Source organism: Atheta coriaria, unplaced genomic scaffold, assembly GCF_025399875.1.
Source record: "Atheta coriaria isolate IRGN ID8LTWV9N9 unplaced genomic scaffold, Caltech_Dcor_3.1 hic_scaffold_6_pilon, whole genome shotgun sequence".
NCBI classification, from domain to species: domain Eukaryota; kingdom Metazoa; phylum Arthropoda; class Insecta; order Coleoptera; family Staphylinidae; genus Dalotia; species Dalotia coriaria.
In genome coordinates, this window is record NW_027045448.1 from 5,311,527 (window position 1) to 5,327,381 (window position 15,855).

General features: G+C 36.0%; 2 protein-coding genes and 1 long non-coding RNA gene across 3 annotated transcripts in view; 2 read left to right on the top strand and 1 right to left on the bottom strand.

Annotated features, from left to right (window-relative positions):
• Window positions 1-9: 9 nt before the first annotated feature.
• On the top strand, window positions 10-2,085 carry ix (mediator complex subunit intersex). Its single transcript, XM_065304581.1, has 4 exons — window positions 10-250; window positions 308-369; window positions 429-1,433; window positions 2,036-2,085. The coding sequence occupies exons 1-3, from the start codon at window positions 116-118 to the stop codon at window positions 724-726; spliced, it is 495 nt and encodes a 164-aa protein (XP_065160653.1). The 5' UTR covers window positions 10-115; the 3' UTR covers window positions 727-1,433; window positions 2,036-2,085.
• Window positions 2,086-2,719: 634 nt separating this feature from the next.
• LOC135793564 (follistatin-related protein 5-like) overlaps window positions 2,720-15,855 on the top strand; it is a 56,849-nt gene continuing 43,713 nt past the window's right edge. Inside the window, exon 1 of the mRNA XM_065304579.1 lies at window positions 2,720-3,064. Within this exon, the coding sequence (XP_065160651.1) occupies window positions 3,050-3,064 (15 nt within the window). The 5' untranslated portion in view covers window positions 2,720-3,049. The remainder of the gene's footprint in view (window positions 3,065-15,855) is intronic.
• Window positions 14,666-15,855, bottom strand: part of LOC135793567 (uncharacterized) — a 30,393-nt gene continuing 29,203 nt past the window's right edge. The window contains exon 5 of the long non-coding RNA XR_010548652.1: window positions 14,666-14,716. This is a non-coding gene — a long non-coding RNA (uncharacterized lncRNA). The remainder of the gene's footprint in view (window positions 14,717-15,855) is intronic.

The window sequence follows — 15,855 nt, forward strand, 5'->3', positions numbered from 1 at the left end:
ATTGACGCATGCGCAGTATCCGTAATATAATCAAACCAACCTTGCAAAACAACTAATACCGACAATACAGTTTGGGTTTATTTATATCAAAGAGAAATTAATTACTGAAGCAAAAATGAATGTGCCAGTCATGGGAATTCAACCGCAGCAACCTGTGCCTGTACAACAACAACCTCAACAACCTTTGCAGCCCTTTGATAATATATCAAAGATTAAATCTTTGGTTGGACCATTGCGAGATTCACTTTCTGTGAGCTATACTTAATTAAAATAATTTAACATATTAATAATAATAAATTGATTCTAGAATACCATCAAGACAGCTGCCCAGGTTTTAAATCAAAATTGTCAAGTAGATGTTGGATCTTTGTAAGAGGATAACTTAATAAGTAAATTTTGATATAACTGGCAAAGTTTATTTGTTTTAGGAAAGGAGTAGATGGCCAAATACCAAGATTTGACAAAAATCTTGAAGAATTCTACTCACTCTGTGATCAAATTGAATTACATCTCAAGACATCCATCAAAGCCATCTCTCAGGGTGAAAGTTCCAGCAGATATCTGCCAATGCCTGTTGTTCCTACAAGAACAGAAAACTTGGGGATTAGTGACAACACATTGACTTATCCACAGTATCTAGCCACAGTAAATGCTCAAGTATCATATGCCAAGGAGATTCATAATACTTTGGTGGCTGCAGCACAAAACATATCACCATCAGACTGATATTATCTGTATGACAATGGAAACATGTAAATGTTATACTCGTATGTAATAAGTTTATGTGTAGGTAGAATAAGATAAATATATTTTTACTTTACTTTTTGACAAATTTATTATATAAATATGAGAAAAACTCTTAAAGCATAAATGGATATTGCAGTATCAATTTTTCTCAGTTCTAAAGTATTTAATATAAATAATTACATTATTTCTAGATTCTATGCTATCATTTGTCTTGAAATATTATATAAAGTACCAAATCATATGATTCCACTTTTATACAAATGCCATTCTAGCAGCAATCATGTAAAAAATTGTGATAGCCATGTAAAACAAATACAATCTGATATTATGTCATAAATTCTCTAAGTCAGAGACAGAAATTAAGTTTTTGTCCAGGTTATATGTTGAAATTTTTGTTCATCAAAATTTCTTGCGCTCATCCACAATGCCTGTAACCGTCGATGTCGATGTCTGCGAACAGGAAGTTGAGATTTCCGTCGATGGCGTGGAGGTGGAGGCCGAGCCCCATTTTCAATGTGGGCCCCATTGCGGGCAACACCCTCCTTTCCTCTTCATCCTTTGGTACATCACACTCGCAGTGCTGAAAATAATAAAGGAAGGCGGCGGTAGCTAAATGCACATTCCACGAATTCATCGATTGCGACATCCAAGAAATCAACTCAGGACGAGTCAACTTCAGGCAAACGGTATGTTATTAATATTTGAGTCATTCCATGACTGACTTCAGTTTTATTCCACGAAAAACAAACTCACGACTTATTCGACAGACATACCCTCAAAGGAATCGATTTCGTTTGAATTTGATGTTACAGTCAGAAAGTTGTAATGTAAAATGTTGGGAAATTGTTTAACATGATGAGTTTGTTTGTTTGGTGCTTGTTTTCCAATCGGGTCATTAATACAAATTACCCCATATCCTGTCAAGCAAGCAGCTTTGGTCACTGAACTGGTAACTTCCTTGGCGGGAGGCTATCATGCTATCATGTCAAGTTAATTAATTGATGATAAGGTGTATGCTCAGGCGTGCATATCAATGATACACACGCGGGTCTTGCTCGTGCTTGAACAATACGTCTATTGATGTACCTACAGCAGGACATTACGATTTACAATCATCTTATCTAGCATTATTTGCCTGCGGACATTGTACTCTAGTAAATTAATAATTAATTAATTTACGAGCCGCCATTTAGAAATTACATTTCATATTTTACATTTGGCTAAAGCAACTAATGACATTTTCATATTATCAACACTTAAATATGTGTAACGTTTGTTTCTTTTTCAGGAAATGAATATCTGTATCCAATAATTAAATAAAACCACCAGTGAAGCGCATTATTATTGTTTTTTTATGTTTGTATAAAATTTAAAAAAATGTGTTTGTCAATACAATATATTCGGAAAAGTTGTGTTTAATAGCAGCATTTAAAGCGTGCCAACTATAAAAAGTGCCAAAGGGGCCAAAAGGGTGCAAAGTCTTTAAAATAGTTGCACGGCTTTATATTTCTTTCGGGACGGGACGATAATGGCACTTTGCGAAATCTTTGTAAACTTTTAGAAGTTAGTGTACAAAGTTGTTGCATTCCTTTTCGTCCTTATGCGATATACTGATAAAAACATTGGGGTTGGTTAATATATTTGCCTGCTGTTACATATACAACAAGATGTAGATAAAAAAGTAAGTTTTATATCATAAAAATGATAAAATATTGATTGTAATAGACTTTTATGCGTCATTTTGTTTACAAAACCTTAAGAGTATTGATATTTAACATTATAAGTACTTTTTTAATAACTGATCTATATTTTGAAAATCCTGCCTGAAATTAACCAACTGGACATCCTGTAGAATTGGTCCATCCCCCATATACTGTTATTGATATTCGCGGAGCGCACGCGCGCGGCGTCGCGACGTTGCCGAAGGGCGACGGAGGGCGCCGGAGGGTGAATCGTTGCACGACGGCTGGCGTGCACCCACACACCCCACTGTGTCGACATTCGCCACGAGCGGCGAGACCGACGTCGCTGTGCAGTTAGCGTCGCGACGCCGCTGCGTACTTACTCGAAGGGTGCATGCATCTTTATGTATTTCGGGATTGATAACGCGATTTAAAACGTGCAACAATAGCGCCGTGCAAATACTCGCAAGCGTGCGAATCGAATCAGTGACTTGAGTGTGAGATTTGAAGGGAGAATTTTTCCTGAGCATCACGTCATGTTTTCCTAGAGCGAAAAACTGACAGCCGGCCAACACGCTTGTACATTGTGGGGGTTAGCGAGGTCTGCGGTTTTGCTGTGGATGCTGGTGAATCAGGTATGTGTGTTATTTTTTTTTGTTGACGGCCGAAAGTTTTTCAATTTTGTACCAATCGAAGTGTTGATGTGTATTTACAAGTTAAACATGTGGTGTTATACACCATGTGTTGTCATGTCACTGCATAAAAACCACAACAAGGGTACCGAACAACAATGAATTGGTCAAAAGTTTCGGAAACATGTTGATATATAATAAAATATTTTGGGAATGCGTATTTCGAATATTAAATGGATGAATCAACTTTTGTGTTATTCTTTGTGATGATGCGTATTTTATTTATGATAAAAGTTACTTGTAGTTATTAGAAGAAAAAAACTTCCTGTTGGGCGATGATTCATTACCGCACTACACGCAGCACTTTCAAAATTAGGGGAAGTTTTATGTATGCACGAAAGGAAGTGCAATATTCTGTGGCGTAAAAAGGGGGGAGGCAAAGACCACATACGGCTCACGATATTGGAATTGTGTGTTTTTTTCATTTTGGACTAAACACAAATTTTCTAAATATTAACACGTAAAAATTTACAAAATATTTGGAGTATTCAATAACTTAAAATTTATTTTTTATTTGAAAAATAAATATTTTTTAGTTTTTTTATCAAGGAGCAGGATGTTGATGCTCAAATATCCCAAAGGTCTTTCTTCTGTTTTTTTCATCACAATGTGCACTTTATTGCAAAAATAATACGGCTACACTGCGTTCATTGTTTACACGACAATATTTATTGACTCAACAGAATGAAGCACGCGAGATAATTATTTCATTACAGACCGGAAATAAACGTACCGAAAATGAATTTATCGAACTAGAGAGTACCAAATATTGACGCAATTCGACGCAACCGAATTAAATTTTTAAGTGTAATGTTAGATAAAAAAAACATTTCGAAAATATTTTTTACATTTTAAAGCACCGCCAAACCTCACAAACAACAATTTCACCTCTGTTGTGTTCCTTTTCCTCTCGCGTCTTCGAAAACAACAGTACAAAAGGGTTATTGCAAACGTGACTTACATCCTACATTTCCCCGCATCTTCCAGTCGCTTCACGCTGTATACTCGCATTTTCGTTGCTTATCCCAACCAACTCTTTCTCGTACACTCGACTAGGGTAATACAGTAGTAGAGTTCTTGTAAACTCCGTACTTTTTGAGGTGTGCGCTGTGTTGTTGTTATATTCCCGGCCGTATTGCAAATCGTACGTGCAGGCATGTTTTAAACTATTCGCATTGTTTGTTCTACGTGCCGCGCTGAAGAGTGCGCCGCCGTCTTCAGAATGCAAAATTTAATGCGCAAAACACAAAATGCACCACGCTGCAGTGTGATGCAGATGCAGCACGCAAACCGTACATTGTGAAGAAGGAAGAAATAATGCGCGCAAATGTGAGCTGCTTAAAAGTCAAGCGGTGCATTATGAGTGCACGGATTTTAGTTGCTGAGCGCAAGAGGTAAAGTTGTGCTTTGATTACATGCAGTTACAAATAGCGACAGAAAGATACGAATGTTGAAAAGTCTTTTGAATTACTCTTTGAATGAGTAGCGCATTAAAATTATATAATTAGATGCAAACTTGTTATTTTTATATGCTTTTTAAATCCCATTCAAGCTTAAAACTGTTTTTATTATAATAAAACTTAAATCAAGTGAAAAATAACAATGTTTTAAATTAAACAAAAATAAAAATAAAAACTGAAATACAACAAATTTAATTATGGTAATATTATTAGTTGGATCAAACGTTAATTACATTTAAAGGGATTACAATGCACGGCGTTTAATTAACATTTAACATTCACCGTTAATCATTTATTATTATTCATTATTTATCAGTCAAATTCGAATCGGGACGCGTGCAAATAAATTAAACGAGCATGCATGCGCGCGGGATGATTGCGCGCGACAATAAATAACAATGTTACGCAAATTGTGCCAGTTATGAGCGACGAACGACGGGCTGGCCGAGTGGCCGAGAAAATTAATAAATTCCTCTCTATAATTGCGCCGCCGAAAATCCATAATAATTGCACTCAATTTAGACTATACTGACGTGAAATATTATGTAATATAAAACGCAATTATAAAACGAATTAAATGATTTATTACTGAATCGCATCGATAGAATAAAATACACAATATTTGTATACTGAAATATGAATATTATAAATATTACAAAATACATATTTGTATGATTGATGTTGTTGGACTAGTGAAATATTTAAAAATTTAATACGTTTTTCTGCATGCCAGGCACCTGCACATGTAAAATTAAACAAAAACAGGAGAAACTTTTGATAATAAAACTCGAATTATGAGAATTTTAGGGTAAGTTTCAATGGGTAATGCGGTAATATTTTTATCCAGTATAAAAGTTAATGATAATTAACTTTTGTGGCTGTGCTTAGAAAGACCCGAAACCGTTAGGCTTAAATCTGGTGGAAATCGCTTCACCACACAATGCGCAAATGTGCAAAACGGTGTTTAAATTGAGAAGCACCTTCTAAACTGGTAACACTCTAAGCTTTCACATTCCCCGCCAACATTGTTTCGTGTTAATGCTTAATTAAAAACATAATTCATTACAAACATATGCATCTGTCTACAATTCTATTAACAACCCCGCAACTTTTTTTTCTTCTTCAAAATAAAATTATGACAATGATGCGGATTAAACCGTTTAGCAAATGCAGAAAGTTAGAATTTGGTTTAGAAGATGCGATTACCTTGTAGCATCACAGTGTTCAATGAAACGCAACGACTATGAGTTTCTATTTGAATGCCATTTAAATACCATTACCGTTTGTGGGGTCTTCGGCCACCATCAGCGCTCTCGGGATTGGGATCACAGTCTTAGAAGAATAGGATACTCGTAGTGGGTTGCTCCACGCTTCGTTGGCTGTTTCATTATACGAAATGGGCGAAATGCAACCAGCGAATGCTAATGAGTGTTGTGTTTTCGAATGAATATTAAAAGTTGTGCGAGTGCTATTCAAGCCGCTGTGTAACTTTTTACGCCATTTAATAATCATAAAAATGAAAATAAAGCAAAGAATAGGTACCAAAATAATCGTAAAAAACTATTATTTGTTTATACAAATTAAAATATTTTTATTGAAGTTAACATTGCATTAAATGAATGAAATAAACATAATAATTTACTCTAGAAGTCCATTTTTGAAACAATACTTCTTTTATTTATAATTATATAAAATATTTTTAGAATATACATTTTTAGAATTAAATTCTTATAAAACAATTTTTTAAAGAAGGTAATTTTCAATGCGTTGCTTAATTGCTTCGTTTTTCATAATAAAATACTAGCGTTTAATAATTTATTCTTAACGCCGCAATTTTTATGCAAATTTTCATGGCGCTGTTTATATTTTTTATTTTTCTTCTGCCATCTTTTATATTTATTTCGAAAATTACGTCGCTGGCAGCTTCCTTGGCACGCTGTTTATTTCTTGGCAAAAGCATCGTTCGCACTTTATTTACGAACGCAGCTGAATTATTAAATAGGAATTAAAAGTGATTTAGGTTAAAGGCACCCCCGCAATCCGCCACATAAACCGATATAAATTACAACTACCTACTTTACCACTAACCTAGACTTTATATAAGTATTTTCGGCTTGATTTCTAGGTTGAAATTTAAAAATGCTGACTTTTTCTCAAACTTTTTTGATTTGAACAAGTCTTTAAACATCTCAAAACGAAGTTAAACGATAGATGAGAGATGAAATGAGGTCAAAGTAATTATCATAATGAATAATTCGCCACCGAGGCTGTCAGGCAGGCAGGCGGTAACGACCCGCCACCCCCGCAGCATGACTTTAACTCTGACTTCAGTTGCCAGCCGGGGGAATCGAGTTTGCATACACATGCGACTGCAGAGAAGAAAAGGACAGCGGTTCAAACAGATGAAGAACCAAGTTGAAAGTTATTGCAAACACACTGCCATCTTAAAATATAATTCAAATTGTGTTATTTCATGTCTAACTCATGCAAAAATTTATTTATATTAAAAAATATTAAAAATTTGCACACTTTAATGTTTTGTTACATAAATAATTACTTTCTACAAGCCAAAATATTTGTATCGATTAGCTGTCGGTATTCGTTTGTTTTGCGCACGTTTTTGATTATTTATTAGGATAATCATTCATTGTGTGCCAAATACCCAGTAACACAACAGAAACAAAACCCGCTGGGTTGCAACACACGCCGGGAATGCCTGAAATGGGTGAAATCGTGAAATTGTCGATAACCACTGAAATCTGTTTTCCGCGCTCTTTCACTCACTGTGTTACTTAATGAATGCCGGGGAAAATATTACATGCACGCGTATGTGAAAGATCGGGCGTGATGATTTGCTGTTATGTGTTATGTAGATGTATCCGCCGAAATGTTTCGCTGTTTTTGCCACACAGCGGCGCGTGAAAATTACTCTATCGATATGGAACGCGCAAAATTTCACATTGGGGAAATTTCGGACCAATCGCACTTATCTATACAAACGCTTTTATTTATGCATAATGGGAAACGCGGCTTGAAATTGGTGGTGAAACGGGCTGATCGATTATGAAAATTGGAGCATTCGAGCAGTGTCATTATTTCGGCTCGTTATAGAATATAAAGTTACAAATAAACAAAGAAATGATGATTTCATGTAAATGTAATAATTTCATTATATCAAAGTGGATTAATCACAGAATATTTAAGTAACCATATTATATATAAAAATATTAAAAATGTATTTTCTACAAAACGATTGATAGCGAATATCTTCTAAACTAAAAAAAATAGGAACTAGTGGATTGTTGATTATGAAAGATTGGATCATTCTCTATTAGATAAAAATTTAAAATTATTTAATTTCAAAGAGTAAAAGTTGAAAAATGCGACTAAAAGTGCTAAAAGTGACAATTTTTAATTTTTGACCATTTTCTTCAATTGTGAATATCTCTTAAACTAAAAGAGATAGAAAGGGCAAATTGCAGATTCTTAATCTACGGAAAATTCTCTATTAGACAGGCTAGTAAAAATTGAAATCTAAGAGATGAAATTTTAAGTCCTAAGAAAAAAATGGGCAAATGGGCAAATTGAATATATTTTTTATAAAATTTTATAAAATGAGATTTTTTGCTTAGGCAATGTAATTTTACATAGTTTGAAAGCCAAACCAAAAATAGATTAATATTATGCATACGAGTATATAAAGTTTTTATACGTGCGTAACACTTCATTCTCTATGCCTGGAAATAAAAACGCTACCTCAATTGCATTTTTAATCAAGCTTCACCATTGATTACGATTTTTATTCGTCAAACAGAATAAATTTACAAATATTACAGCTCAATTTATTTTATTTGTTATTAATAAAGATCGCAAAATTTATTTATATTGCTATTTACGATTTTGATTAATTTTATTCGCACAACAATCGCGCGCTGTCATATAAATATTTATTTATTACACATCCATTTTTACACAAGTGGTAAACACAATAGTTGAGAATTTAGTGCGCCCCAGTTGCGTTCCAAATAAATACGCGTAATAAAATTGACGTTGGGCGCCTGCTACACAACGAAGGTTTGTTATTACGCTCGAAAAAATAAAACAAGTTGATGCTTTCCTAAAAGTATAAACCGCACAAAAATAAATAAATAAAATGGACTTATCTGCATGATATAAAATAAATGTAAAATAATAAATTAAATTAAATTAAAAGTAAAACACTAAATTCGTTATGCTTAAAAGGATAATACTAAGCTATCATGTTTCTAGTAGAAGTATTTGAATTGTTTAGTTTTAAGTTTTGTTTCAATCGCAAAACGAGTTTGAATCGATGTGTAAAGAGTAAAGGCTGTAAATCTGCGGCTGGGAGCTTCGCACGGCTCACTCAAACTTTCTGATGCAAATCCGATGTTTTCGTACATCGAACACAATAAGACAATGGAGACGCGGCGCGAAGAATAACTGCGGTTTAAGTGGTAAAACCAGTCAAAGTGGCCGAAGCGACATAAATGCAAATTCGATGCGATGCACGGACTCATGCACTCGCCGAGTACAAAAGCATAACAGCGCACTAAAGTTCACAGTCTTCGTAGTTGAAAGTTGAAAGGAGTTGCGTTTCGAATGTCAAAAGGGGTAAAACTTTAAAATATGAGAATTGTAATAGAAATCCAAGATTTTTCCCGCATGCGTCTCACATTTTATGCGAATAAACGTGAATAATTTCATAAATCTTGGCGTTACTAACTCAAAAGCAGAAAAAAACGTGCTCATAAGTTGCGAATTTATCTATTTTCATTTTGCCATGCAATAAAATTCGCCTGAAGGGAGAATAAATGAAATCAACTCTGTCAAACGCAGCCAAGCGAAGCAAATTCCGAGTGCATTGTAATATCTATTTTATGAACTCTGTTTTGACACAATAACACAATGAATTTGGAAAAAATTGCAACACGAATGCATAGCACGCTGGTAATTTCAACCGGTCGAATGCAATTGTTTCCTTGAATTCGTGCTCGTTCGTAAATAAATTGCGCTCATTTATTTCGCGCACAGTTAAACGGAAATACACAGCAGCGGGGAGGCGTAAAAAATCCTGATAATCATTGCAAAACAACCAGCGGGTGGTGTGCGCGCATCGCCATCGGAGGTAACACACAAACAATTCATTTATAACGGCGTGCCGGCGAGCGAAATTTAGAAAACCCGCGCGCGCGCCAGCGCACCCAGAAGGCTTAGATTGCGTTGTTAGCGGCTAAATTGGTTGGTGTTGCCGGCGCGCCGGCCGGGGGTGGTGGTGTTACAAAGCGGGCGAAATGAAAAATCGTTCGAAACACTCAACTTCACACAAACGCAGGACGCGTGTTTTTCCATTTTTTACCGGCGCGGACGCAATGGACGCAGCACATACTCGTATATGAGGCGAGTGTTGTGTATGGGAAAACATTCCGGGTTTTTAAAGTACAAAATTGCCTGAGAAACATTGTGAAAAAAATTCAATTCAATTTATACCGAAATGCGATTAAAGCTAAGTTTTTAAGGACAATTAAAAAAAAAATACGTGAAAAATACCGGTTATTAAATAAATAATTAATTAAAAATGTATATTACGTAGTAAAAGTATATTAAAAGACTTACTATTAAATAACCTTATTACATTTAGTATTTATTATGTTTGATGTTATTTTTCGCTATTGTCGGCAGATTAATTAACATGTATTTTAATCAACACGTTGAAAAGTTTCCGGCGGTAATTATCGGTCAACTAGAGCTTTAAATTTATGCTCAAACTTTATCAGAGTTTTAAAATTGAAATTAATTGCCTGCCCTGCATTCACCACCCCAAAAACTGCAGCACGGCGTGTAATTAGCGCATATTTCAATATTACCCCCGAAATTACACCTAAAAATACATCCATTTATTAACCAAATTAAATTTCAACAATCTGTTTTGTTTTATTTGTGCAATTTGTACAATAAATACCCACAACTCCAGCTCTTATTTGTGACAAATTCGGGTGTTTGAAGCAAATTTACATATTTACTCAAGACATTTTAGTCTTAAACGTGTATTAGCTACGGAATGTCAACGCAAGACTTCTCCTTCACAAAAGAAGCCGTAACGCGGTAACAGTTCGGAGGGCACGCGGCGCGCGTACGCCCGTAATTTATGATAAATTTTAAGCTGCGAACTTCGAAACGGGGTTAGCGGAAAATATCCGCCCGCCTACCGAACGCAGGGTGGCGACGAAAAAGCGCTCGCCGAGTTTTCGCGTCACATAAGTTATAATTAGCAAGTTTATAATTGCGTTGTGCGTTTTCGTCTGGCGCTTGAATGCGACGCGTTAAAAACAGCAACGTGTAATGGTGTTTTTAACCCTTGGTGTTCATTTTGGGCATTTTAGAAACGAAGCCATTCAACTTTAAATTACATGCAATTATTTTTAAAATACAAAATATCTCCTCGTTTTTGTTCACTTGCAGTATATATATATATTTCTGCTGCTACAAGTAGTTGGTACTTGGTATGTACTCGAATACCCTTATTCCTGTAGCTTTTCATCTTGTCATTTCCTCTTTTCGTCGGCCCTTTTGCGCGGCGTTTGTTCACGTATTGCGTGCGCCGGCAAAGTTGTTTGTCGACATTTCGCCAACGTGTATTACACTACTTCCGCTCTGTGGGGCTGCAAATGAACCCGGGCGGCGTTTGTCGCTTTCGCAGGCGAGGCGTGGCGGCATCATGGTTGCAATGGTGGAGGCGCTGGGCGCCGTTACCGCATCATGCCCTATAGAACCGTCGGACCCCTCCACGCATAAATTATAATGGGCTGCTTTAATTGTATGTGTAATTTTCTTCTTTTCCATGCGCTATTGCGCTTCGCTTGCGTTTCCAGAACACTTCGGGGCAAAAACAATACTTGTAGTGTTTTGACACCAACAATATGCCGCATATACAGAGTGTTCCAATAAATTATTAAACATAAAAATAAATTAAAACATTTTTTTAAGTAAATTAACAAAGAAATATTCAAATCATATCGCGAAAATAAATGAAATTTAATTTTTTTATAAAAACACCTGTTATATTCTTATTAGAAGATAGAGGGTGAAACACGCCGGTGGTGGCTTTTTGCCACGCGGCCGCATCTTAAATATTCATGAGGCTTCTTCGAGGGGTGCTGCGCAACGGGTGAAGCGAACCGGGTTAAAATCGAGGCAGAATAGCGCAGTCAATGGTAAGCGGCGGCGGCGGTGGCGGCGTGTGTGCATGCAACGAATTCCATTCATGTGCGCACCGCGCTCAAATTGCGTTTCTCGCGCTATTTTTATTACTCGCGTGGGGTGGTCCGCATGTGCAACGTTTCGCCCCGTTCGTATATCGTTTAATTTACCTTAAATGCACGCTGGAATTCATATTTGAATTCGTGTTTGGCGCAATAAAAATTGCTCGTTATATCATAAATATGCAAATGCGTGCGAATATTTAAATTTTCGTGTAAAACTAGGCGAATTTATTAAAATTACTTTGTTTTCAGTTCAAAGCGACTTACTTAGCATTATTCTATTGTCATTTTATTTAAAAAAAATTATCATGTTTGTTATATGTCCAAGACAACGGTCCAAAAACAAAACTCATCAAAACTTTTGACTTAAACAAGTAAATAAATATTTGATTACTTAAAAGTATAAGATTAAAGTAGCACTTTGCTCATCAATATATAATTCACATTCTCCTTCATCTTGTGGCATGCCTCTCACCTCTGACGAATTTAAAAATAAAGAAGAAATTACGAAAACAAACACACGAAGAAAAAAAACTTTACTACTTCGCCCGCACATTGTAGCGTTTACTTTATTTTAGTTACTTAGTTAGTTGGGTGTTTGGTGCAGCGGTGAGGAAACACTTTTTCGATTACAAAGGACTCAGCCATGCTGCCACTGGAGCATCAACCACCACCCCGCAACCTCAACGCAAAAGTTAAAACAGCAGCGCGCGCCTCTGTAAATAACTTTGTGCTGTGTGCGCGCACGTCGCTGGCTTTATACATCGGGGGATGTAAAATACTCGAGGGTGATTTCGTCTCGTAATGGCCGCTCGTGAAAAACTTTTTTCGTTTCGAAACACTTTTACTTCAGATTGGAAAGCAACGGCTGACGTCGTATGTAAGCATTTTAGTCGTTTCATCAACTCGTTGCTGTCTTTATTGGCTGAAGATTTTCTCCTTAGAGCGTCGCGAAACTTTCAAATTCTTCTTTCATTGCGTTTAATTCGCTACTGAGTTTATTCGGTCAAGTAATTTTTTTGAAACCTAATATAAATACTTTGTAAAAGATAAACAAGTTTAAAATTCGTCAAAAATCATTTATAAACAAAGAAAAACTTTTAATCATCAAAACATTATTCTACGTTGAAAAAAATAGTATTTTTAAAAATTTGCAAGAAAAAGGTTATGATTATGCAAAACAAGCATTAGTTACAGTATTTACATTTGCATAAAAAGCAATAAAACTTTTTCGGTCCGCAGTGCATAAAAGCAGTGTAAGGCAAAGAACAACTATCAAAGAAAAGAAGCGCCGCATCTTGAGATTTATCCCGCGAAATGGCAAACTGCAAAAGACTTGAGAAGAGTTAGGCAGACCAGCGCGCGAAAATGCAAACAATTTAACAGGAAAACGTCGGGAACTGTTGAAAAGTTCGCGTTCTTCATCCAACACGCGCGCGCGCACGGCCATTATATGCGTACGAGTACAAGTATTTTATTTGCATTCTCACTTTAAAGTTTACAATAGAAAGAGCTTTACGCGCGCCCAAATACTGGCCCACACTTTGTGCCTGTGTGGGTGTGAGAGAGTGGTGCTCTTGGGCGCGAAATAAAGATTTACTGCTCGAAATGCCATAACTTTGCTTTAAGTTTTCGCACTTGTTTTCAGTGTTTTTGTTTCAGAGCCTTAAAATTTTCAATCTTTTTTCTTTCGCGCCAAGTTTTCAACGAGTAAGTTTTTGGATGATAGTATTTCTTATCGTGTGGGTATATAAATTATTTGCAATTAGTGACGGTGGAGAATTGCGGAGGATTTTAGTGGAACTCGGTAATTCAGAGACAGTCTGAGAAATGTGCGCGCTATAGTTTGAAGGACGATGTTCACGTTTAATTAAGTTTCCGTGCGGTATTTAATACACAGAATTCAGAACCAGCCGGGTAAGGTTCCAGGATGTCATAAACTATGCACGACAATCATCTAAATATTCTCCTTAAATAAAATGCAAATAATAAAATAATATTTAGTAAAAAATATTTTTCCCAAAAAGTTTTTTAAACGCGTGGTTCATTATCTTTAACATGTTTGCCCATAATGAAGGTTACGTATACGCAGGCTTTTGCGCTCATCCCTTAAGCTCCTGCCAGTGCCAGTGCGTGATTCTCAAGAGTCCATTTTAACAAGCCCGTTTTTGTTCTTCGCCCGAAACGCGTGTGGCATTAACGTGTTATTACGGTGGAACGGCTATAATGAAGTAACGCCGAGAGGAATAAAATTGACACGCGACCGCAGAGGGATAATGCCCAATAAAAAACCATCCCCCGATGTGCGTTCCATCAATATCGTTATCACACGCGGCGTTCATTTTCAAGCGGCGTTTTTTTGCGGGTCACAATGACGTCATCAAAATGAAGAGCACTTACAGATTGTATTGTAAAACAATGTTGCAGTACGGTGAACTAATTGTTATTCAATGTCGCAGATTAGTATCGATGTTGGGAAGCTTGCAAACTTTGATTTATCGCGGCGTGGTGGTGATGGTGGCGAGCGTGACTTGAACAATCAGGAACGCAATCCGATTCCGGTGGTGGTCGCGGCGCGCAAGCACGAATTGAGTATTCACAAACGCGCCACTGCCGGTTGTATTTGAATCCGATTTCGCGCAAATCGCACGGCGCTAATAAATCACAGAATCGAAGCATTGATAGCAGATACGAGGAGAACTTTCTTGGTTTGTTAGATTTTCATTATAGAGATGGATTTACCAATAACCAACCGAGTTTTAACATATTTGAGGTTCAAATCTGGAGAATTATTCAAAGGCTTACCTTTAACGATGAAAAGCGCAGCTTCCAATCAATAACTAGATGCGTTTTATCTGTAAATAAAAATAAAAATATAAAATGTCTGGGAATTATGGTTTTATCAACAAAAATGTAATAAAAATTCGCATCTTTGAACTGGTTTTTGCTTACAATGACAAATAAAATAGAGTTTTACCTGTTGAGAATAAAAGCTAAGTGGCGAAAGAAGTCGTCGTCGTAGGTTCGAAAGCAACGCACGAAAAACGCAAGTAAAAGTAGTGCGAATTGAAAATTCTATCGAATCGCATTCGTCCTGAAATACGATTGCATTCGATTGCATTGCCAAGCGCAATAGTTTCGATATAGTTTGTCGATACGATTGCATTACATACGAACACAATATATTTTAGACGTTTGCTGAATAAAATCGAATTGAATACAGCCAGGTAAGCAGATATTTTCACGGATAGATATACATTTCAGAGAGAAAAAAATTAATAGCAAATATATTTCTATAGGCAACCAATAATTCTTTTTCGAATGTAAATTTGGTTGCCTAGTTTAGAGATAAAGCTAAAAATAATTAAAATCTTTTTTTATCAAAAGAAACACTTTTTCCTTTGTTGCTGTTTTGTGAAATAATGTATTTTGATAAATAGGCACTTCAGATTTAAAAATTATGACGCCGACGAGGATTTCTAAAATCGCTTTTTAAAACCCCGAATTTTGCTTGAGTTATATTTTCTGTTTTTGCTCTGCGCTTAAAATAAAGCGTTCCAACAATATATTGGCAGCAAATCCGCAGTAAAAGAAAATTTAAAGCAAAACATTTAAACTCGACTTTAAACTTAAACCCTTAATGGAATTTATAAACTTTCTGATTTAGTGCGTTTGGCAAATCAGCTATGGGGAGCCGAAGGGGCTGCCGGCGACGAATTTAATAGAGTCGCAAACGCGCCGCGTCGCGAAGGAGAGTTCGACTCGAGTGGAGTTTCAGTAATTTCCAGCGAAGAGTTATGCTAATTGCTAATACGGCGTGCGCATAATTAAAAGCGCTAACTCGCGAAATTATTTATATTGCCACATATTAAGCTTCAACAAGTCAAATACTTAATTATTTCAGCCATTAATTCACTAATTCGTTAATTCATCATAATGTGATTATTTTATATTAAATATTTTTTAATTTCATCACAATTAGCGGTTTATGTAA

Bases quoted from the DNA above. Each gene is read 5' to 3' on its own strand.
- ix (XM_065304581.1), top strand. From the start codon at position 116: ATGAATGTGCCAGTCATGGGAATTCAACCGCAGCAACCTGTGCCTGTA. The intron at 251-307 runs GTGAGCTATACT...AATTGATTCTAG, and splicing joins CATTGCGAGATTCACTTTCT to AATACCATCAAGACAGCTGC. The intron at 370-428 runs GTAAGAGGATAA...TATTTGTTTTAG, and splicing joins CAAGTAGATGTTGGATCTTT to GAAAGGAGTAGATGGCCAAA.